General features: G+C 45.4%; 1 protein-coding gene across 1 annotated transcript in view; it reads right to left on the bottom strand.

Annotated features, from left to right (window-relative positions):
- The window catches only part of LOC125954081 (protein groucho-like), a 51792-nt gene that overhangs the window by 5001 nt on the left and 21036 nt on the right, over window positions 1–25755 (bottom strand). Inside the window, exons 3-7 of the mRNA XM_049684082.1 lie at window positions 22671–22768; window positions 22510–22573; window positions 21711–21755; window positions 202–339; window positions 1–123 (exon numbers count right to left, since the gene is read on the bottom strand). The exon at window positions 1–123 is cut by the window's left edge and continues 132 nt beyond it. Coding sequence (XP_049540039.1) covers window positions 1–123; window positions 202–339; window positions 21711–21755; window positions 22510–22573; window positions 22671–22768 — 468 coding nt within the window. The remainder of the gene's footprint in view (window positions 124–201; window positions 340–21710; window positions 21756–22509; window positions 22574–22670; window positions 22769–25755) is intronic.

Here is a 25755-nt window from a genome sequence, read left to right on the forward strand (position 1 = left end):
CGCTCCCGGTCCCAGGCTAGGATGCGGCATACCGACCGGAATCGGTGGTGCACCGTGTGCACCCGGTATCTGCTGGGCGTGCATCTGCTGCAGCAAGCGAGGTAAATCGGGTCGCTGTTGTTGCTGTAATGAAGACGACGAAATCGACGGAATGAGCATCACTGTTTTCTCCTTGCACCCGAAAAAGGCACTACTACTTACCCCAATGACGGCATTCAGCTCCGACATGGTAATTTGCTTCGCTCGTTCCACCGCCGTCAGCACTTGCTGTTGGTGCTCCTGGGAAAGGAACGGTACGATCTGCGTGATGATGGCGTTAAGTCTTTTCGAAATTTCCGTCTGTAACAAGAAGAGAGAGAGAGAGAGAAGAGAGTGAGAACAGTTAGTCAGACAACAAGCACTGCAAGCACCAGTACAAAGTAGCATAACAGCTTTCGCTTTATTGATAGCCACAAGATATAAAATCAATTCAACCATATCAAAGCATCATCTTCTCCGTCAAAAGCAAGAGAACCTCGAGACCATCCCCCCTTCCCACGATGACCCTTTACCATTTTGCTGTCATTTACGGGTAATGGCTTCAATGCGGCATCGACCGGACCATCATGTGGATCAGGATTGGTGTGGGGTCGGTCACGCTCCAAATGCAATTTGATAAATGGCGTGTGAAAAACCGACGATCATACGGCCGCCGCTCGCATCGTGCGCACCATCCATTTCAAAACGGATGGACAAACGACAACCACGACGACGACGACGACGACGACGATGACCGGCCATCATCATCATCATCATGATGGTGAAGAGAGCAAATGGAATAGAGACGTCGTGGTCGCCGAATGGACTTGAATACGAGATTGAACCCGCGGCGGGGCACATCATCGGCCACCATTCATCACACCACATCAACTCCCTTTTCGCATCCTCTCATTGGAATGCATCACGTGATGAGCACACCGCACGTCCCTCTGTCTTATCCGTCGCTCTACTCTTCGTCATCGTCATACTAGGGTATCCGGGGGACAACTCCGAGTGCGCGCGTGCCTCGTGGTGTGTGTCTTGAGGTGTCTAAAATGCAGCAGCAGTAGCACTCTTCCTGGTCAACCACCAGGAAAATCACGAGACACACTCGCTATGTGGGGGACAATACAAGAGGGAAGCTAAAACCTTCGATAAGCTTCAGATTCAGCCAATGGTCCGGGGTCCATGCGCTGGCTTCTCGTGTCCGTTACCTTGAGAGGGCGACACAGAATCGGACAGACAATTTTCAGACCGAATAACCGACCACACGACGACGACGACGACGACGATGTGGATGCATTTTAAATTCAATTCACGTCCAGTGGAGGGTGGCCAATAGCTATTCGCGCGCCGCTCGCGGTTGGTGGTGACCATAATCGGAAGCTTGCTGCACCAGACCAGACGGTCGACGATGATGATGATGATGACGCCGCTGCTGCTGCGCAAAAGGCGGTAGGTTATGGTCCGGGGAATCCGGAGAGTTCCAATCGTTTTACCGCCGTAAATGGTGGTCGTCACTCGGTATCGTCTGTCTGTGCTGCTGGCTCCACAGTTCCGTGAGCCACAGCAGCGGTGGAGAATCTATTAAGCTTACTACTGCTGTTTGTGCTTGATAAATGTGAAGCCGTCAAGCCGTTGGTGGTTTGGAGACTAAAGACAGAAGTGGTCATGGAGCGGAGGCATGGGCACCTCGGAGACACCGACCAAGACCAAATCGCGCGTACGCGCCTCTGGCGTCACCCCCGGAGATCGTCGTCGGTGCATTCCACCGTCGAGTTAAAGGACCAGACCGAGGAGCGCTCCTCCTTCTCCGCCAACTCCTCACCGCAGTTACACAGAAAAATGTTGCATTGCATTGCGAGTCTTAGGGAGTCATTATTGCATTATTTATGGGGCTTTTGCCCATGTGCACCACCAGCAGCAGTAGTTGGTGGCGCGTGCAAATGCCACCACCACAAGACAAACATACACCACCGGTGGCAATATTCTGCTTCACGGAGACCGAGGAGTGGACTGTGTGGTGGAGTGTCAAGAAAACGACATAAAACCCCGGTAGCACCCACCGCCGGAGATGTAGGGCCATAGCAGCAGCAGCAGCAGCAGCACCAACGGACACACACAACACAAACACTCTTGCGGAGGGATAGTAAATTACGATGCAATGCACTTGTGGCACCAAAAGTGTGGTCTTGGACTGGGAGTCAGGGGTAGTGAGAGAGAGAGAGAGGAGGGTGCCAACAACCAGCATATCGTGCGCCACCAACATCAGGCACAGTCTTTTGGCCTCTAGGCGGCGCGCGCCCATGATCGAACGCGAGATTGGTGTGCACAAGACCTGCGACGACCCTAACGTGCTAGCTGGATGGCGTCTGGAAGACTGATTGAGTCTTAAGTAGCTACAAATTTATTGCCAAACAGATTTAATGGTCCCCAAGAAGAGGTGCCCCACCTCCCCAGTTTGCCTTCCCTTAACCACACAACAACGGAGCCATAGGACGGTTAAGTAATTCGATCGCAGATTGACGGCGATAAACTTGGCGCACAAGAGAACCCCCGTTCCGTTGGCCTCTGGGGCCATCGAGCCGTGGGCGATGTAGCCAGCCCGATAGTCACACTCTGACACCGGTAATCTCTTGTGAGAGTCGCCGTTCGGTCGGCCGGTCGCTCGCTCTCCTCATGAATGTTATGACCATACTGAACTGAAAACACCTGAAGAGGGGTTATGTGTTCGCGGCTGTTACTGTCATTGCCACCGGAGCGCCGTCGGAGCGACACACACGGCACACACAGCGGCGATACAAATTTATGACCCCACCCCGAGACCTGTACTATGACTATATGCGTCCTGCCCCTTGATGGATGTGTCGTCGTCGTCGTCGTCGTCGTTCGTGGGTTGGTTTCTTGTCTGTTTGTCTTTCGCTCCGGGGAGCAATCGCGCGCGTGCGACGTCGCTGATCGGAGGGATCATAAAAAGGCAAACGCTCGCTTCTTTTTTTTGGTTTCGTTTCGTGTTTTTGTTCCATATGACTTGTTGGCGCATAAAATGTTGTCTTCAGGAAGCGTCTAAGGGAAGGGGCGCCAGCATGCACACTATAAACGCACCACACACACACACACACACGGCCACTTAAGATAAGGTGTGTTGTTGTTGTTCATCATTCCGGTTGCGGTTCCTCCCTCAAGGGTCTTCTCAAGGGAGTTCACACTTCGGTGGTACTAACTCAAGGGTATTGGGTACTGCTGTGGAGTGAGTATTAAGTGTGGCTATAATTAGCCACATTCCGAGCCCATAGGGCTTTGCAGAAGAAGAATCCGCATCAAACTACACTCCTCTACTGGCGGTGTGACGCATTTGACTTTTTTTGAAAACTCTTTCCAAGAAGCTCATTGGGAACGTCGCTGAGAAGCCCGCCTAAAGCCTATATTTCATCTCGCCAACCCAACAAGGGACCCCCAAATACTGCCACCATTTATCACAAAGTCATTAGCTAAAACTATACATTTAAAGAGAGGATCGTCGTTCTCGAGTTGGGGGATGATAAAACATAAACTTTGTCATACATCCTCCATGGCGCGGTGGCAGCCTTTAGCGAGACAGAAGTCCTATGAGTAAAAGGGTTCGCTCGGAAGCAGGAGCAACAGCAGGAGCAGCAGAAACAGTCTAGTATAGATGCCATTGCCTTTGGCCCTTTTCCCATCATTCCATCGGCAATTATAACTTTTGACACCAATTTAATTTTATAGTTCCGTTCATTTGGCCGATGGCCTCCTCCTACGCCGGAGACAATGGAAAGAGAGAAAGAGAGGGGCGCAGAGAACCGACCATCTATTAGGCCCCTCCTCAACTCCCGGAGAATGGCTAAAATTGTCTTCCGACGACGACGACGAGGTTGCTGCCACCCGCAGTGCGATCCATTGGCGCCATCTCGTCGTCATCGTCGTTGCCGTCGTTGGTTCTCTGTTTAATTGTAAGAGAGGGAACTCCACTGAGCCCGGTGGGAGGTAGATTGAAGCAACAAGACACACTACATACACTGCCACACAACCACACAAGGCGATGGACACGATGATGCTGCAGGGCCGCCGTTGATGGTGAACAAGCTTGTTCGACCAGCATAAAAGTCGGTCGTCGTTGGTCCGGCCAGGGGTCCACATGAACCGTGACACTCTCTCTTTCTCGCTCTCTATCTCTTTCCACACCACAAACGCAACTCCCTGATGATAGTGGACGTACAATTAGTGTGTTCTCGTCGCTGATGATCATCGACAGTCGTCGTCGTCGTCGTCGAACACATCCTACCTTGTCTGTGCCTTATAAAAGAAGGGCCAGCGCCGCGCGCGCGGTCACGAAAGTGACTCAGAAAGAGGTACTCGACAACATACTCCCTCCTTCCATGTGTTCTTGGTCGTGTCGATATGCCATACCGACCCCGTCGTTGTCCGGACGTAGAGAGAAGTGGCCACCACAATGGGGAGTGAGAGTAGAAGCTGCCACAACACAGTGGTTGGTCTCGTGTGTGTGTGTGTTTTACACTCTTGTACTTTTTGTGTGCCGTACGTATAGAGAACAGAGTTCAGAGACACTCTTATGTTCGGGCGTTGTCAACACCACCGCCACCGCCTCTATCCTCATCACCGTCTACAGGAGCTACTGATGGTGATGATGGCGGTGGCGCAGGAACACGACACACGAAGCTACCTCGTGTCTTTGCACGATCTCGAAAGGACAACGCCTGGTGCGATACACAGGCGAAGCCAGCCAGAAGAGGAAGGTGTTGGGATGGTTGGAAGCACGAAAACGAGAAGCCCAAACAAGACACTACACGCCGCCGCCCGCCAAGTCTTTACCGGGGGACGAAGGCACGCAAGTCGGAAATCCAGAAAGACACGCTTCTCGCTTCTACAATTTACCGTCCTCAAGCAGAAGGAGGAGCAAGGTATATACCCCAAGTGCACTGCACTCCATCCGTGGACACTCCGCACAGAATATGCCTAGAAGAGGCTCACGGAACAACTCAGAAGCCCCCCTGAAGAAGTGCTGCAATATTGTCAGGGAATGAACCGAAAACAATATCTCACCACCACACATCTTGCTTTCTCTCTCTAGACTTTATAGGAGTCTAGAGTGCGGACACGAGGAGCAATGGATATCATAACTCGAAGTTTACGACAAATAATTGTTTTTCCACCAGACCTCCAAGACCTCCAGACCTCCAGACTTGCAGAGAGACGACCAGTTGCTGAAGTAGTGGACACAGCAGCAATCAGAGAGCAACAAAATGTGGTAGAGAGAGGGAGAGCTTCAAACATGACACAACAGAAAACACGATGTTACAATAGACAGGACAGGAGGAGAATCGTGGAATGACGTAGTGCCCTGGCCCTGGAATTCTGTATGTTCTACTTCTTTTTTGTCCTGTCCAACCCTTCCCGGTCCTCCAGCACTTTCAAGCTTTCCTCCAACTACAACGCTACATGGTGCACATGTCGACAAACTAACATAGATACTCCTTCCCCGACGACCCGATGGATACATTGACTCCTGTGTACCTAAACTACTCCTCTCCATGTCTCTACAGGGTATATTCTCTATTAGCAGCAGCAGCAGCAGCAGCAGCAGCTCGTTGCCGTTGAAGTACCATCATCAGCCAGGGTCCTCGTACCAGGAGATTCTTGACAACTCACTAACCTAGCCGGACCCTATCTAGTGCCTCGTAGAGAGAGAGAGAAAAGTGCGGAGGGCAAACACCGCTTACAAGCCCCACACGTCGTGTGGCATAGAGGTCGACAAGCCAAGTGCAGCAGCAGTCTGTGGGTCTGTGATATGGTTTCTGCATGAATAACTTGCTCCTCTTCAGCTAGAGGCACGCATATCTGATACAAACAGTAGTTCACATTTGAGTGTTCGAGTTCTTCTTTGACCACGTTGTGCTGTTACTCTGTTCTGGAGTAGGGGGGGGAGGTTATATCGTCGAGGACTTTTCCTTCGATGACTTTATCGGTTTGCAGACCGAGAGAGAGACCGAGAGAGAGAGAGATACAGAGACCACGGACCAGGGACCATGAAATGCAGATTTTTGCAACTAGAAACCGGGCGCAGCACAGGGCGCCTATGGGTCCTTGTGGTCTGGCCACAATTTGATATCCACCCAAAGGACTCGCTTCCACAGGAAGATCGAGGACCACTTTAGGAGTACCTCCCCCCTCCCCTTCCCTCTCCCGGTAACGTGCTTATCCCCTGGATGGAATGAGAAAATTCTGAATCGAGAACCCCAGAGTGCAGTCCCGGGATCTGATCTGCTACTATCAACGACGCACCAGTTGAGGTAGATCCTCTGTCTCTCCCTCTCTCTCTCTGTGTTGCCAGAAGCAGCAGCAACAACGGTGCGCAGTGAACCGGGTCGAAAGTGAGATTGAAAATGTAAAAACCGCAGCCACTACTGCGCCGTCGTTGCCCTCTGTGTGTGTGGTTCCGATGAATGGAGCGAAGTGCCCCATGTCGGGTGGTGGTCCAGGCACAATGATACACTCTGGAGCCGGAGTACCGGAGGGACACACACACGCGGCGACACAGGCTTTAGCATTCAGATCTCGAACTTCCCTCTGATGGTCCTACTCCTGATGGTGTTCCACGGTGTGTGCGGCCCTCCGGAGGCGAGACGAGGAGAGGACGCTCATAACGCTCTGCGCGCATATCAAGTGGTTTCCCGGAAGTGATGCTGGATGCTGGCTTCCTCTCTCTCCCTCCCTGTCTCACACAACGGAGAGAAGGTTGAGGTTAGAAAATTAAACTTACAGGAAGAGGGACGACGAGGACGATGATGCTGGCAACACATTCGCTTGAATGCAAAAGCCACAGACGCACACACACACACGCGCACACAGACACATGTGTGTGTGTGTGTGGTATCAAACCACATTCAACCCCTTCCTTTCTTCTCCTTCTCCCGGGGCATGTGGTATACTCCGGTCGTACAGAACACCCGGTGCTGCTACAACAACCAGCACCAGCAGCACCAGTAGCAGCATAAAACCGAGTACGCCACACCAGACCGAACCCGTCAGGGACTCCTCCTCCTCTTGGTGTGGTATTGTGGCATTTTAGTTCGTGGTGGATGAAGGGGGAAGACCGGAAGTTCCGGGGGGTCTGGTTCCTATACAGCCTTTCTGTTGCAGTTAGAATCTGGCTGCATGGAATAGGAGCATTTCACAGCAAGCAAAATGGTGTAAAACAGATTAAAATATTACATTTTATAAAGGTAATTGAGAATATGCAAATAATGTAAATAAGCGAATATGCATATAATTTCTCAATTTAACACATAATGATAAGAACATTTGATTTCTTTCCAAAGGTACATACCCCCTAGTAAAATTATTCAATTTAAGAATAAGATTAACTGGGAAAATAATCTTAAACCATCGCTTTACGATGAGTAAATTTAAAATGGTTTACAAACAATAAAAAAAGCTTTTATCTTTTTAAAATAAACACATTTTTTATGTCCATTTTAACGTTTATCAAAATGCATCCATTGAACTTGATCAACACACTTGCCGATATAGCTTCCTTGTATGTAGGTTTTTTAGCAAAACATTTTTTTCAGGGCTCTTTTTTTATTATTTCGTGTATTGGTATGACCCTAAACCTTCTGACAGACTAATTAACCAAACTTTAATGTCGTTGGTCGTGAGTTGTTTGGTCCAAATCGCACAAGGAGATCCAACACTAATTGTTGTGGACTGTTCGAATCACTTATATCTGTAGAATTAGGGCATATTTTTCACTACTACGCCGAATTTATTTCAACATAAGAATCCTCAAATACCGTTTGAATACGATATTTTGAGTCGGTTTTTGGAAATTTTTGAAATATTGCAATTTTTCCTTCAAATATCAATCAGATTCTCATAGAGATTGTGCAATTTTTTTCACCTTTCACAAACCATCGACGATATCTTTAGAAGCAGCTCAATATTGACAAAAAATAGCAGTAAATGAACTTTTTTTTCAACATATTTAAGGACGCACGGGCCATATATTTAAATAAACCAATACTATTAGCATCAAACCATCATCAAAAAGGTCCTCGATATGTCTACAACAGATACAGTACAGACTAATCAGTCAGCATCTAGTTGAAACAGGCTTCACTATAGTAAAGCGCCGTAGGAACAATGACAATGAAAGTTTCTCCCTTTCTCTCTCTCTCTCTCTTCAACTATGAATGAATATGGAATATCAAGTAACACAGCCAGAGAGTGAGAGAGAGACCACCACGATCTCTCGCTCGCGACGATGGAAAAAGGATATAAAATAGTTGAAAACCAATGGCAGTGGTGATGGCGGTGCTGCTGCTACTGCTGTTGGATCCTCTCCCCGTCGCCGTATCGTATCGTATCGTCGTTTGTGGTTGGCGCTCGGTGCTCTACACCACATACCATGCCATGCCATGCCATACCACGCCACGTGTTCCGCACGCCCCACAAAAGCATTTTGGAGCACGAGCAGTAGCAGCAACGGCGGCATCGTCGTCTATGGCATGCGTGCGTGTGTGTGCTGTGTGGTTTGGGTAACTATGTAGAAACACCGCAGTCCTGCGGTTCGGTTGACCGCATCATATAGGATACAAATATAACCGCAGAAGAGGAGCAAGAGGTGGAGAAGATCCAACCAACCAACCAACCGACCGACCGACCAACCAGTCAGCTTCGTCGCCTCAATGGATGCAGATCGTCGACAACGACGCCAACGACGACGAAAAGCGAGTTCACTAATGGCTAGTAGTAGTAGTGCCTTGGTGTCTAGAACACAACGACCACAGCAGCACCAGAGCACCAGAGCAACCGGAAAACGGTCCCCTTCGTCCCTTGAATGCCCTCTTGGACCAAGTTCCGCGCTACTGCTGACCGAAGAACGTCGGTGTTATGGACGGAATTTGACTCTCATTCTCCACTCCCCTGGAGCAGTGGAGAGGTCATCGTCATCTATGAAAGTGTATCCGTGAGGGAAGGAAGAAGGTCCACAGCTCTCTCTCTCTCTCTCTCTCTCTCTTTCTTTTACCAACCGAAGTGAGGAGGATCGTGAAGGTCGAGTTCGCTCACATCCGGGTCGTAGTAGAGTACATTCGCCAACCCAACGACCGGAACGTAATGTCGTCGTGATGGTAAAAGGAGAAGGAAGAGGAAGGAGGAAGCGTGGTTCCTATCGTCCCCAAGAAGCGTACATACACACACACACACACAAGCACAGTTTAAATTGTTCTGCCAACCAGCACACGTACAGACACACACACAGACCAGACCATCGGATTCTGGTCCTGGATTGTCATCCTAACCTCATCACACAGTATAGACCCCCCACAGGAAGGCAGACGAGAGAGGTGGAAGGAAAGACGGACGGAAGGAAGGAAGGAAGGAAGTACACCTATTAGCATGGATGGAAAGGAGGGAAAGGGAGGAGGTGTCCGTGGTGGGGGGGGTTTTGGGTTGAATTTGATGAGATGAAAATAGCTTCCCTTCTACCACCACCCCCAACACCCCATCTCGGTAGAGGGATTCCCCAGATTCCAGTGGTGCTCACGACACACCCCCACACCCCCGCCGGTGGGGGTGGTAATGTGCGTCGAGAGGGTCCTTGCTCAACTCAATCAACGCTGCCGCCACCGTCGCTGGGAACTAAGGAGTGGGAGGAGAAGTTGTTAATATCACCACCCCCAATCCGGGTGTGTGGTCCTCTCTTGTCGAGGAGAAGGACGGGGAGTGAGCATAAGAATGGCCGTAAATCTTATCATTAAAAATCCGTTTGAAGATCCAAAGCAAGGCTGCTGCTGCCGCTGTTGACACAATGTGCATTTGGCATACCACAACAGGAGGGCAGTGGGAGGGAAGGAGAGAGGGAATGCTGTCGGTTAATGCACCCCCAACATTCTGTGGTGCGCTCGCGTGACATTTATTGAGCTGCTCGGAATGTCGGATGTGTGTGAGATGAGATGCGAGTCCCCCCTTGGTATAGGGATCACGCTTCTGGTTTCGCGAAGTAGTCATCTTCGGTTTCTTCGTGTTATCTTAATTGATGAGAAGAAATTGCATATTTGCATAAAACTTAATAAAATACATGGAAATACATAAAAACTCCATCGGAAGCGAAGAAAATTAATGCTGTGTTCTGTTTTGAATCTAAATAGCGCAAAATAAATTAAATGCAATTATTTGTAACCGACTACGAAACCATTATCTTGCTTAAACTGATAAGAAAATTCGTTAAACACCAAATAGAATCAACGAAACGATACAAAATGTATGATTATAAAGCAGGAAGAATGTAAAAACGCTTGGCAATTGATAAGTTTCACAGAATAGAACACAATATCACTTGCGATAACAACATATCACATACGTTTGAAACTATGCCAAAGAACATATAGCAACAACAAGATAATGGAATGTATTATGAAATGTGTTCTGTTGGAGCGCTTTTGTGAGCAGTTTAGTTTGACTTGGTTTGAATGAGAATTTTGCTGCAATTTTACTTAATTTGCTTCAATTGGAGTGTGTATGTGAGGATAAAGAATTATAACTAGTTTTAAACCCTAATAATCAAATATAAAATTTAAAAAAAATAAATGTGAGTGAATCTTAGTTGTTGATGGTTAGAACATCCAAAAAGTTCCAATATAACATCTGCGATCCTACTGATTTGATCACTTTTGAACACTTTCGAGTTTCGATTACTATCTCTTTTTGTTATATTTTATTTTATTCACTGATATAAACAGTTTCTTTTCTTTTCCAACTAAGAAGTCTTTTTCTTTTCTTCATCTTATAAATCTTTTTTCTTTTAAACTAATACCTAGGCGCATTAAACGCCTATACATTGTTTATCGATTTTTTTTGAATATTTACAATCACAAGAATTATGGAATTTGAAATGGCAAGAATAAGATAAGATAAGATCAATAAGATCTTGTTAAAGGCAAATAATACAGTTTAAATGGTATTATATTTATTGTATAGACCATCAAAGCAGAAAACGTTCGGGAACAAAACGACAATGGAAAATGTTAACAAAGCATACAACAACATATTGTTGTAAATGACTAGAACAATTTGACAATGTAGAACAATTTCTATCAAGCACAGTTTAAAATACGCTTTCCACGGCACTGTATTTTTTGGTATATAAATTTTTATAAACAATTTAAACCAAAATAAAAAAACCCTCCTGGGGCTTCATCACGAATGCAAAGTGGTAGGCAATTGCTTACATAATTGTTTAATTAGGAATTTTCCGAATCCACACACATCACGATTTCCACATCACAGATTCCTCACTCAACACACTCCCACCCACCTACACACACACCCACACCACACCCCGCGCACGCACGTGATCATCACCGCGTGAAGGAATAAGAAATTGAAGCAAAATAGAGAGACAAACAAACCGTTGCGAGCACGTCGATCCATCCACCTTCTCTGCCCTTGCCTCCTCCTCTTCTTTAAATGCATTATTACACCCCATTTGCATTGCTTCTCCTCCATCTCTTCCTCGTACTGTGGGGCTACTGGTCACCGCTCCATACCACGCGCCTCCTCCACCCACCCACTAATTTCGGAAACGAGCCGTAAGTGAAGAAAAGTGGCAGCTCATTTCACGCTCCAAACGCAAACATCATCGACGACGGCGAGCAGCGACGCTCTGGCATGCAAAAGCCATGGCCCTGGCCAGGCGGGACGGAGGGGGGGGGGGGTTTGGATTTTGGAGTCGCTTCATGCTCTCGTGTCGTAAACCATCGTGGCGGCAACAAAGAAAACAGAGGCCCCTGAACGCGAAAGCGAAGAAAGGTAGCGCGAAAGGAAACTAAGATAAACCCCGTTCGCCATCACCGTTCGTTCCAGCGACTGGGCGTCGAACGCAGCAAAAGCAAGTTGCTCAATATCATTAGCCTCCACCACATCCGAGAAGATCCGAGAGAAGAGCGAAGAGTGGCCATCGGCGAGTGTGTGCGCGCGCCCCCGGGGAGGTGGTATACGGCGTTGGATGCGCGATAAACCGTAGCAACACATTTATTTTCCATCACCCCCCACTCCACCCGAAGAAGGAGCATAATTTCGAACGGCGTAAAGACACGGCGCGACCAGGCAAGGCAAGGGGTGGTTGGAGGTCGATTTACAAACATCGCGTGTGCCGTCATTTGGAACATAACTCAATTAGCAGAGCAAACACACACACACGCACGCATGCACGTGTGCTGTGAAAGTTTGATGATTAGTGGGCACGAATTTGAATGAGAAATTCCTCAATTTACGCCAACAACACCGCCGTCATCGTGCGCACGGATAAAGCCAGAGGCCAGCTGTAATTACATAGTAGAGAAGGAGAAGGACGACGAGGAACTCGAGGCATCTCGAGGCAATCAAAGTGAAAAAAACTATCAAACAAAACGATAACAACCATCATGGTAGCAGCGGCGTGGGGTGGTGTCTTCGTTCGTCATCGCGATCGCAACAATCTACACAACACACCTTCGAAGATCGCGATCATGCGATCATTCACATCCTCACACATGCAGTGCGCAAAAAAAGGTTATTTTTCATAGAAAACCTAATTCAAAATATAAAATTCCATATCATTTGCCTCTTCTCTTTTTTTGTTTTATTTCATTTTGCTTTTCTTCTTTTTCCACAAAGAGCCACTAGAAGGAAAGTTATCTGTCTATTCGTCTATAGAAGAAGCCTATTCGTAAGAATAATCGATTGTTTGTAACATAATTTTGTTTTCCTAATGCGTATTTTAAGAAAAAGTGTCATGTACCGGAATTAAGCTGCTTTCACATCGAGCGCGTTTAAACGCCACTAATAGACGCAGCAGGTTTTTTGACGCAGAAAACACGGTTGTATCACATCAAAATATATGGAAGTGTTCACGTAACGCACCGAAAGCTATTTTTTGGAGCTTCTGAAGAGCTTAAAAGTTGGCGTTTTTTTTCGGATCTGTAAAAATCTACAGATTGTGGCAGGTTCTGAGCCGACTGTAGCAGGCTACGCAAGCAAGCCATCGTTGCCCTTTGGTTTTGCAATTTGTTTTGGCAGGAATGTGTTGAAATCCGGGCAATAACTGTTTTGCGTGAGGATTAAACTATTTATCATGATTTGATAAGGTGGTTGTAGTGATATGGTGCTATTTTTCGTGTATTTTAAATCGACCTTCGCACAACCTAGGTGTGAACAATAAATTAAGCTTTTGCGTCAAAAAACGCCAACTTTGGCGTTTTTAAAAACGCGCTCGATGTGAAAGCAGCTTTAGTTTTTTCGATTTATTGGCATAAAAAAACGGTTTATTTTCAAAACCGAAAGTATAATTACCTTAATCCAAATATTGCCCATCGCTTGCCACTACTTGTTTCCATATTTCTGGAAACTTTCGAATATTAACTCGGAAGAACACCTCAACTTTTGTAGCAATCCATTCAACTATCCATTTTTCAATACTTGCATAAAGAGAGTAAGGATCTGTGCTGCTTTACAATTTTTCGACAACCAAATAAATATTAATATATTATTCTGGAAGATGTCTGTCTGGTGTGTACAACGGGGTGGGTAACATTTTGGCTTCGACTTTTTCTGAATCGTTTTTGACCGGTTTTACAACATGCGATCGAGAGTTATCATGCTGAAAAATCCGTTTATCATGTCGGTTATCCCGATTTTTTGTCGCTTTCTAGCCACAGTTCTTGTCAAATGGATCAAATATTGACGGTAACATTCTCTTTCAATAGATTCATCAGATTCGGGAGGATCTTAGTGTCACATTCGGGAGGATGTTGGACTATTTAAATTTTAATTTTTTTTCATTTTGTTGCTTGATCCACTCGTTCTATATCTGTAACGTCGCTGCTCTCACAAAACAAATCCCCACTTCTAATCCTTTGAAGCCAACTTTTTTGTGTCGTAATATGTTCACCATAAATTTAAACCAACAAACCATAAAGTTCAGTAGCCGTTTTCATCAAATGAAAAAAGGTTTTTAAACATCCCCGCAAAATCAACATTTTAGGCACAAAACTTGACATTTTTAACTATAGCAAAAATATGTTATAGTTCATTTTATGAGCAGTAACTTATTTTGTTTCAAAGCTGTTTAGTTATACTTTAAAACGTTATCACACACAGACCAGATAAACTGATCAAAAATTAATGGGATATTTTTTTAACACAATCGAAAGAACTAATTCCTGGACCTAATAAAAATAGGAAAAAGGGTCTTTTAGGAGAATGTAAAAAGCAAAATAAAAGTAAAATAAAAACAAAAGCAAATAATATACGAATTTTCTTCTTTGACTCAGATTTTGCTATGCAAAATCAATCAAAACATCAATTTGCTTGCAGAGATGCATAACCTTTTTTAACGCACTGTATACACACTTGCACTTCTCCGATGCACAATCGCGGAATGCACGCGGAAAGACATACACGCAAGATGCGACGCGAGATTGTGACCGTTACCTGAGAGAGTTGAGAGCGGGCGGAGGGGGAAAGAGAATTACAATAATTATCATCATCGCAACGGCATCATCTGCACAGGGGGCAACGCACGCGAGGAGCTGTCTAATGAGCGCTCTAAGTCTCCTCCCATCCCGGGGGCCTCCCTAACGGACGCTATAGGCGCGACGTAATATACCGAGAGATGCGATGCGATGTGGAGTCAAGTGCAACCAGGCGCACAGAACTATGGGGGGAGCTCATCGTCGTGGTGGTGGTGCTGCTCACCAATAGTCTCCCCTGGCTCAAAAACAGGATCATTATCTGTTGTCATCGAGCGCGAATACCTCGAGCACAGTAGCCGCTTTCCAAGCTATCTACCAGTCGCGCAACATCACTGCAGCAGTGCAGCTCAGTTTCCCGGGCTGTGTGTCTGTTGTTGGGTATTTAATTAATTGAAGTAGACGACCAGAATGGTGGTGGTGGTGGTGAAGGCCAAGCGCAAAACCATTGTTGGTCCAGACTCCTGCTGCAAATCCTGGAGTCAGACTTGACTGGTTTGGTCCAGGACCACGACCAGGACCAGGACCAGGACCAGGGACCAGGGACCATCATCATCGTTTGCAAAATCCTAATCCATGCTTCGCGATCATATCAACATCATGCGGTAAAGGACTCAGGAACAGCAGCAGCAGCATCAGTGACCACACTAGAGGAAGCACACAAACACACACACGTACGATGAGATGATGATGGAAGGATTCATATCATCCCCCCGGGGGCGTCTCTCTCTCTCTCTCTCTCTCTCTCTCTCTCTCTCTTCTGCTGCTCGGTCTAATACCGAGAGGGGGCCAAGAGGATTAACCAAATATTGCATTTATTGAAGAAGCGTCGTAAGGGTGGGACAGAGAAGAGGAGTGAGGAGTGTACGTACTGAAATTACCGATGCCTCTCACACACACATACACACACCACCTCGTCCATGATCCTTGTCCCTCTCTCTCGACACCCGGGAGGCAAAACCGAACCGAAGGCCACAGCAGAGTGTGCTATGTTTTGAGGCACGTTTCTATGGTGCCAGCATAAATATGACAGCACACACTAAGAAGGGACTCATCGAGGCCGTCCTGCTCTTCATGATGACCACCACCATCGACGCCTCTCTCCCTCTGTGCTTGTGGCGAATTCGTGCAATAATCCTCTTATCCACCACCAAAAAGGGACGAACCGGACCCAGAGAGAGAGAGGAAGAGGAAGAAACAAGCGAGACAGATACCTCCTGCTCCTCCTCCTCCTTGATCATCATCATCATCATTCGTGTGGCATGCATCATGCGTCGGTTGCCTCCTCCTTCCGGAGGTCCGATCGGTTGGTCGGTGGCCATATCTGGCATGTTTTGGTACGATGAGGCCGCGTCCTTGATAAAGCCAAATTTATAGACACCAATGAGGATGACGGAAGAAGGGGAGAGGGTGCTGTGTCCAGCATCTCCCTCTCTCGCTCTGTGGTAAACCTCATTACTATGGAGAACATACCCATTACCAAAGCATTGACCAGGCCAGCGAGCGCGTAGCGAGGAGTTCGCTCCTATTAAAACCATCTCCATGTCCCTCGATATGCTCGCTAGGCTGCTGGGCTGGTGGTGCGCCACTCCAGCCACATAACAACGCATCACGGCATCGACACAATCCAATCAAACTGGAACAGCCTCCCTCCCCCCCAACCACGACGATAGCGACAACGCTAGACAACGGAAATCCATCCGGGATGTGTATCTCGATCCGAACGGGACCAACCCACCTCTGACCGCACACATCGTAGTGTAGGACACTCTGCGGCCGCCGCCACCACCACCACTGCGCGACGACTGCGACTTAGCCAACCACACCACACAACCAAAAACAACCGCCACAACAACCAACCAACCAGCGAGTAGGATGATCAGCGGATGACGTGGTGGCGACGGTGGTGGTGGAGCAACATAATCCGCAATCGATACGAATTGCGGTATTACAGGGGGGACAGACAGCGCAGAAGGGGAATGATAACCTGGAATATCCGCGGAACGGAGAGCAGCGAGAGGACAAAAAACCTACGCGCGCACACACGGACACACGGACACACCGCAACCGATGGTGTGTCTATATTAGATAGAATGCAGAAAGGATAATCGTATCCCCCCGAAGGTGCGATGCCAAATGTTTCCTTTATTTATTTGGGTTTTATTTGATTTGGTGCGGAAAATTATGCGAGGATTGAAAATGGCATCATTTCATCCACCATAAACAACATAAGAGTATTATAAACATTGTTTAGTAAACTGTTTCTATCACGAAAAGCTACGGAAAGCTTTCCGAAACATGAGTAAATGCTTGTTATGAATGCTGAACACAATAAGAACATGATAAATATCAGAAAACAAAGTAGGTAATGACATAAACAGTTTTAAAAAACATCAGAGTAAGAAAAAGAAAATAAACATGAAAAGCTATAATTGACAAAGCTTGAGTTGAAATAATAGCAGGAGGATTCTTGATCTCACTTGCATAAAAAGAAAGGTTTGCAGGAAAGTGTTTAGAAATGATTACTATTACGTTTAACAAAGTATATTAAACTTGTAACATGATCAAAAGCCAACGAATAAGCGCAAGCAGTTAAAACACATGATAAAATGTGATTAAAGCAAAAATTAAAGTACAAAAACATAAAAAAAGAAGAAATATCACAAAAGTTCGCTTGTTAGCACAAAAAGAAGAACAAAATAAGATAAAAATAAACACTTTTATCCGACCCTCAACCACAGCACACGACCGTTTAACCTCTCAAAAACCCACACACCACCAACCAACGCGCGAGCGCGCCCGCGCACCAACCTAATGGACAGACGGTGTCAGCTAAGATAAACATAAATCAATTGCAAAACGCAACAGCTCAATCCACGGCGCTGTGCAAGAGGGTGGCAATTGCAGCATCAGCATCCGCTCTTCTTTTCACCAGAGCCGGATCATCGACCACACGTTTAAGATACGTATCCCTGGTGTGTGTCTGGTCTGGTCAACGGTCCAGCTTTAAAATCCCTTAAACACGGACACAGACACGGAGATAATACCACCACGGAGTGAGCGGAGTTGTGTGGAGTAGCAGAGCAGAGGGCGAAAAGTTTTAATTGAGTAAACCGGTTCCAGTAATTTAATATTTTTTGATTGAAATGTATTTATCTAATTAGATTCGATGGACACTCTTGCCGAGCTCTCTCTCTCGCTCTCAAGCGAGCACATTATCTGTTGTGTCTCGCTACACCGTGTGTGTGTATGTGTGTGTGCGATCGACCACATTATCATGCAGCAAAGTAAAGGGGGGGTTACTACCACCGGTTGTTGGCAGCCTTTCAACATTGCAGGGTAGCCCCTTTCTTGTACACTACTCCTCTCTGTATCCTCGGTCGCGCTGCTGGTCTGCTGCTGAATGGCGATCGGATTAAATGTGTAGCACTACTGTCTCCCACCACCACTCCCACCCACTCCCCGGCCAGACTAGGAAGGAAGGCAGAGGAAGGGACTTGGGTGTCTGAACGAGTTTACAAATATCAGAATCGGTCGGTTGGTCGGTTGGTCGGTCGGTTGGTGTGTGACTAACCACTAGTTTCACGCCCCGGAACGTGTTTTGCTATTAGCACTTTGGTAAACGCAGCTAATGCGAGGCGCAATGAAAAAGAAAACGGTAGGAAAAAGAAGACCACCACCACCTACTCCTCCTCCTCCTCGTCTAGAGGAGGCATAACCAGAGCAGCAACTACCGAATTGTACGGAGGAGAAGAGGAGTGTGTGTAACATGAGTAGAGTCCGTGTCTCGGAGTCAGTGTGCCGAAGCCGAAGCCGACCGACGGACCAACCGACCAGGCCGTGCGCCACTTTAGACGCGATTAGTTCTACAACTCTCTAGCTACACCATCAAGCTCAAGCCAAGCTCAAGCTGCCTGCTGCCTGCTGCCGGGCACCACTATGAGCACCAAATCGAAGGTCAGAAAGTACACGATCGTCGGTGGTATGGTGGTGGTGGTGGAGCGGAGAGAAAGATTGAATTGAACGCATTAGACACGGAACCTCTGCACCGCGCGCGCGCGCACACCTCCTTCTCCACCGCCAAAGTTGCCATAAAACTGAACACGCCGCCGACACGGACCAACCAACACGTCCAAAGGCCAAATGCCGCTCGGCAGCAGCACCAGACAGCAAGAGAGTTCGTTCGAGGAGTCTTCATGGGACGTGTGCCGGTTGCGGGTTTTTGGAAAGTTTCGACTTCGACGTCGCCACTGACTCTAGTACCACCACCACCAGCACCACCACTGGCAATAATTAGAGTTTGAAAATAGTTGCGGTTAAAAGTGTGGAACCGCCGCCATCGTCGTCTGCATGTATTTCCTTTCGTCTTCGGGTGCATAGATAGCTGTAGTAGGTGGGGGTCTCCGGTGCTACCGCGTCAGATTGCGTAACGATATACTCGTTTGAAACCGAAAAGGATACGACGAGGATTATGCGCTCGAGGGAGGGGGGGATAATGTCTTGGAGTGACTAACGAAGGTAAACACACACTGTGTGTCCGACAGAGGGAGAGAGAGACCGAGCAGTTGATTAGTTTACACACAGAGGCATTGCGTTGTTGGCTGAACGGCTGAAGGAAATAATAATTTCTGACATAAATCTTCCGCCATAAGCATCAACGAAGCTCCTTCTCTAATACGTATTGGTATTTATAGTGATATACAAAAACTCTTGCTCTCAATCTCAACATCCAATGGGCAGCTGTTGAAACGAACATCAATCAATGCCTAGCCCCATTGAATTTTTGGCGATAAAACCATCGATGGAGTCTCAAAAGATGCACTTGAGATTAAAGAACTTGAAATGAAGAGAAAAAAATGACTAATTGATTATTTTGAAGTCAAAACTATACAATACAATACCACAATGTCTAACTTCATTATTTTTGACGATAAAACCATCGATAGAGTCTCAAAAGACACACTTGAAATTAAAGAACTCAAATGCACCGTTGAAATGATGAGAAAAAAAATGATTAGATGATTATTTTGAAGTCAAAACAATACAATACAATACAATACAATGTCACAATGTATGGTATGTAGGGGATAAACTTTTTTTACGCAATGTATAAGGTGATGTTTTTGCTAAAAGACGAAACCGGAAGCTTGTAATTTAACTTGTGAATTTAAGTTTAATTTCCGATAAAACATATTTCAACAAAGCATAAAATTAATACTACCGGGAAGACTATCAAGCAAAAGAAATGCATATCACTCCCCGTGCACATAATCAATTCATCTTCAGTATAATATATTCTTTGCAGCGACAATGTTTGTAACAAGAGTTACCAGCCTTTTTTTCTCGTCGAACATTCGTCACAACCGCGGGGTATTCCAGCTCAAAGCTCACACACAGCATAATAATCGTTATGTTCAATCGCATTAAGAAACATAATAGCCATCCTAATGCTGCGTAACAAACGCGCCATTGCCCATCGGTACAAATGATGCGAGGTACAAGAAACATTCGTTTCTCCTCTAGCTCTGTACCCCTCGATCTCTTTCGTTCGCTTTAGCACATCCATGCGGGGGGTCAAGCACGCAGTAATAAACAAAAAGGTGAAGCCGTAGGCACTCCAAACCGGCGCGGACGCCAACAGGCAGCAGCAGCAAAGAGTGTGAAGCTGCATCGCCTCCCCACAAAACGATCAAGACGATTCGTCGGGAAATAATAGTGTGCGCACCGCAACCCACTTAATGCTGCCCGGCTCCTGGGCTCCTGGCCCCTGGCTGCTGCTGCTGACTTCACAAACCAGACGCGAAATGGGCGTGAAACGCGCGTAGCGGTCCAGCCAGCCAGCCAACCAGCCAAACGAACGTATTTATTGGTCACGCTTCCACGCTTTCTTCCACCACCGTGTGCGCTTTTACGCAAGAAACTGGCCACGCGCGTAGGGAGAGCACCTCCCCAAAGGTGTAACAACACAAAGCGTCGTCTCGTCGCTGTCGTCGATGGTGAGGAATGGTGGAGAAGAAACCTTAAACGATATTCCCCCTACATACATATCCGGCGCCGTGCGCCGATTTCCGCTTCGGGTGCAATAACAATCGAGTGGAACACAACACGCGTTAACTGCATGCATCCGCCTAATCCGGTCAATCAATCCTACTCTCGAGCCTAACGAGCTGGCATAGGAGGGGTTTCTCTGGGCTTCGAACCACCGGAACAACGGTTTCTACACCTACGGTAGGTCCTCGTCACCAGCAGCAAGGAAGGATACCCTTTCCATCGACCTCTAGACAGCAGTTACAAACCACCGAAGGCCCTAAACTTGGGCGAAACGAATCCGACTACTCCGGAACCGGAGTCTGTTGTGCTTTCTTGTGAATCAACCAGAAACAAACTTCATCACCAACAAGTCGTTGTTGTAGAGCAACGAAAAGGCGAATTGGCGAACGTAAAGCGGATGATGATAGTGCATTTTCCACAACACACATCATCATGGATCCGTCCGTGAGCAACCAGCACCACCACCGTTCACGTCAACGTCAAGATAGTAATTTTCCGCTCAACAAACATCGCGCGCGCCAACATCTGGCATTCACCATCCCCGTCCGTTTCCATGTAGCAAAGCGATCGATCGATTTTACACGATCGCGAACCGAATTTCTGCTCCCCACTGGCAGCACGAATCTCACCTGCTACGCATTTCTTCTTTCTGCGGTTTTCTGAGGGTCTGAGGGCTATCATCTCAGACCATGCACGGTTTTTTTTTTACTTGTTGGTGGCTGGCTGCCCAGTTTATGGCTAGAAGCGCAAATGCTTGCCACCGCCGGGAGGCGCTCAAGGTTTATGTGTGCCTTTTACAGCCGCCGCCGCCACCACCAGCCGTAAAAAAGCTCATGAACCATCATCATGTGTCTCGAGTGTATGTTGTTCGAAGTTGTCACTTGGATGGTTTTGCACCCTGGCTTTTTTTTTGTTTTGCTCGTCGTTTAACGACAGACATAGCAGCCTTATTTTCCGTCTAGTGATGGTGGTGGTGCTGCTGATGTTTTGCAACTTTGCAATACGAATGTTTACAATATTTGCACAACAGAGTGCGAGCCAGATGCTAGTAGCGCGTTTGGGGCGAGAAGAAATATATCTCGTTCGACGTACCTGTTTGTGCATTTCCACGTTGAGACCGTAAGACATTTCGTAGTACTGCAAACGAAAATGAAATTCACAATTATTATTTAACTCAAGCGTCACGCAATTGAATATTTGGTGAAACAGCATTCCATACTGCATTTCAAATTTGATTTGTGCTTCTATCTAAATTATTTCTCTAATAACTGATGATAGAATGTTAATATACGGGTTGCGCCATCAAGACAGGACCTATTTAAATGTAGAATAACTACGACATTTGTCAGTCGATTTGAACAAATTGGACAGATTATGAAACGCCAGTCTAGGCCATTTTATGCCATGTATCGATTCACACCATAAAAGCTTAAATGGTATCATAAAAGCTTAAATGCTAAAGTTATCATAACTGTACGAGCTTATGCGTAGTCTCTTCGTTCGCGACTTATTTCTGTGTTGCTATTTGAAGAGAAAGGTGTATGCAAGCAAACCAAAGACTATTGAAGAACTAAAAGCTAGTCAGAGTAGATAATGGCTACTATTACTCTCGAAATGCATGCATGCACCATGCAAAATAATACCCGAAAAAAGGTGGCGTTTTGTATGTCAAATCGAGGCGATCATTTGATCGATATTAAATTCTGAGTGAATTCTCAATAAATGGCATTACTTAAGTTAAATAAATCTTGTTCATTTTAAAAAATCGACTAAAAAATGGCGGAGTTATTCAACTTTTAAATAGGTCCTGTCTAGATGCTGCACCCTGTAGAACAACAGTTTAGCATCTGGAATGCGGTCATAAAGCCCATTTCAACCGCCAAATACTCACCATAACGTAGTGTCGCTGCATTTCCGTTTTTTCCTGAGCTAGCTTTTCACATTCCATTTTGAGGCTAAAAGAAAAAAAAAAGCAAAAAACCAATTAATTCAATGGCCATAAACAGTATTTCGCATCAACCTTTGCCAACTTGGCGGAATGCGATAACTTACTTATGATATTGTGCCTGAAGAAAGTTGAACTCTTCCTTTATCCTATCACAGTTTTCTGTTATGGTAAACTTGAACGGCTGTGCAGACTGTGGTGGGCCCTGTTTGTATGTAGAGAAGAGACAAAAGAGAAATTTAAAACATTAAAAAGCGGATCATTCGATTGCTCTTCTCGTGAAATGTGATCCCCACTAAAAGAAGAAAAAAAGACCATTTGCAACAGGATAGCGTGGGTAGAAGAAGAAGAAAGGGAGGATCAATAATACGAAGCAACACGGGGGATGCGACTGTTATATGGCCATTAATCACAAGCGAAATGTCTCACTCACTCGCCCACCCAGTTCACCCAATTTAGTGACGAGATCAAAGCAAGTGGAAGGGACAAACACCGCACACGGTGAACGGAATCTTAAATGAGGCTTCACACTTAATTATCCCATAAATGTTTATAAATAAGATTCATCAAACAGCGCCCCCGCGAACCGAAATAGGGAACGAACATCATTCGGGAATGTCAACAAGCACCACACTGTGCTAGCGATAGAGAGAGAGAGAGCGATAGAAAAATCATTCACATCAGACGGAGATGACAACCCCTCCCCGATTGTCATCCAACCAACCGCACACACACACCACATTCGCGCTCTTCGGTTGCAAACAATTAATGATGCTGATGATAATGATGATGAAGCTGGGGCGCATCACACCCTCGGGGGTGAAGGGAAAGAATGTTAATACGCTTAAATGGGAATTTACAATCGATGTGGAATACCACGTGAAAAACAGCAAAAAAAAACCAAACACTCAACCTTCACCCAGCAGCATTGGATGCCATTCCACGAACTGTTAAGCAACGCAACTATTGCGTGATAAACGTATTTAGGAATGTTTGATCGGAATCGGATGTGGTGTGAGAAGTGAGTTATCATCCATTTCGATACTAATCGACCAGCAAAGCAATTACAAACCGAACGCACTCGCGGCTAACTGATGAAGATGGATCGTGAATACCAATCAGCATCACACGCGAGACACACAGACAGACACGACACGCGAACCATTAGCAGTTCCGGTCAGTGGACGCGTGTGTGACCAGGAATTGTCGTTTAATGAGTAGCATTAAGTTGTCAGTATATGGAAGCAACTTTCATTGGCGTTAAACTGTTAGTGCGCGCTAACTATCATCTTGAAATCTGTTAAAACATATTGACAAAATGTTGGATGCAGAAAATCATCGCTAATAGAGAAATACGTTGTTGCACTATTGTGACTGCCGTTTACTTTTCAATCTCAATAAAAGAGAATAACAAAATTATAAATTTTGATCAACAGACAATATCATTGGCGCCATACTTTAAGGGGGGGCTTCGGTATTTTATTTTAATTCTTCGCATTTACTTTTTATAATTTTATATGACTGCTTATCCTTTCAAGAGTATTGTGTAAAGTTTTGGGATCAATCGAAGCTAAACTGACAAAGATATTGATTTTTGAAAAACAGAGTTTCATACATGGCTCAATGCATCTCGCAACTTTGAATCGCGATTCCCAAAACCTGCGTTTTCAAAGTCGGTGCCCATCGTGGCATAAAAACTACAGGACCGATCGATTTGAAATTTTGAACACATAATCTGTACACTATTTGCCAGGTAGCCCCGTCGAGTTTTTGTTAAAATTGTTGTTACTTTTTTTTGATAATTCTTTTAATTATATAAAACTGGTTTTTTGAGGCAACATCGAAAAAAGTAACACTTTTTCAATTTAAAAAATCTGCCAAAAATCGAAAAATTGGAAATTTCACAAAAGCTCAACGGGGCTACCTGGATAAACTTATAATCTAACAAAAGAATATCCATTTGTATGTTTCAGATGACACAGCACGTGGCTACGATGGGCACCGCAAAAAGAACATTTTTGCAAAATTGCCTTTCTTGATTGGATGCCATGAACGTAGTTTTGATCAAATCTTCCCCAAAATAGAACCAAATATTCTTGAAAAGTTGTAGTTTGATATGACATTCTTTTGAAAAAATAAAGTTTAATGGTTTCAGCACAATAAATCGTCAAAAATAAGCCCTTTTTGACTCGAAATAACCGAAGCCCCCCCTTAAGGGGGTGCTACTTGTTTTTTCGTAATGGCTTTTAACATTTTTTCGTATATCCTTATCCTTTCAAGAGTATTGTGTAAATTTTTTGGCATCGAAGCAAAACCGACAAAGATATTGAATTTGTAAAAATTGTCTTTCATAAATGGCTCCATAAATCTCGTTACTTGGAGGGGGATTTCCCAAAACCCACGTTTTCAAAGTCAGTAATAAAAACTACACCTTTAACTGTTCAAGAAATAGTTTGTAAATACGGTTTAGAACGAGTTCAACTCGATTATGAACCCCGCGATTGTTCTAGCGATGCATAACAGGCCTAAAAAAAAGGAAGAAGGATATGTTTGGATACCAATGATTACTAGATCGGAAAAAAGTAATCTTGGAAAATGAGACTATACATCGCAAACGGTAAATGTAGACTGTACATGGGTATGATGAGCCATACCCGAAATAAATCGAGAGAGAGAGAGAGAAAAAGAGAGAGAGAGAGAGAGAGAGAGAGAGAGAGAGAGAGAGAGAGAGAGAGAGAGAGAGACAAGATCGTAAAAAGCATCACATTTACAACTTCAGAAAGCAAAACCCGATCTATTGAAAATTTGACAGCAAATCCACTTATTAAAAACTTATAATCAAACAAAACAATTTAGAACGATTTGTAAATTTCTGATAATCCAGCTGAAAGCTATGATGGACACCAAAAAATGTACATTTTTACATACTCGCATTTGTAGATCGTCAATTGATTGATTTTAACTAGTCTTCTCCAAAATACAATCAAATATTCTTGAAAAGCTTTTAGTTTAATATGAAATTGGTAAAAATATACAGTTGGATAGTGTGTCACAAAAATCACAATAAATCGTCAAAAGTGAGTCATTTTTTAACCAGAATTAACCATTACCCGCACTTAAGTATAAACCTAAGTGCAAAATTACTCATACACAAACGCAATACCATGAAATGCCTTCTTTTGACAGTTCTTA

This window comes from Anopheles darlingi, chromosome 3, assembly GCF_943734745.1.
Source record: "Anopheles darlingi chromosome 3, idAnoDarlMG_H_01, whole genome shotgun sequence".
Lineage (NCBI taxonomy): Eukaryota > Metazoa > Arthropoda > Insecta > Diptera > Culicidae > Anopheles > Anopheles darlingi.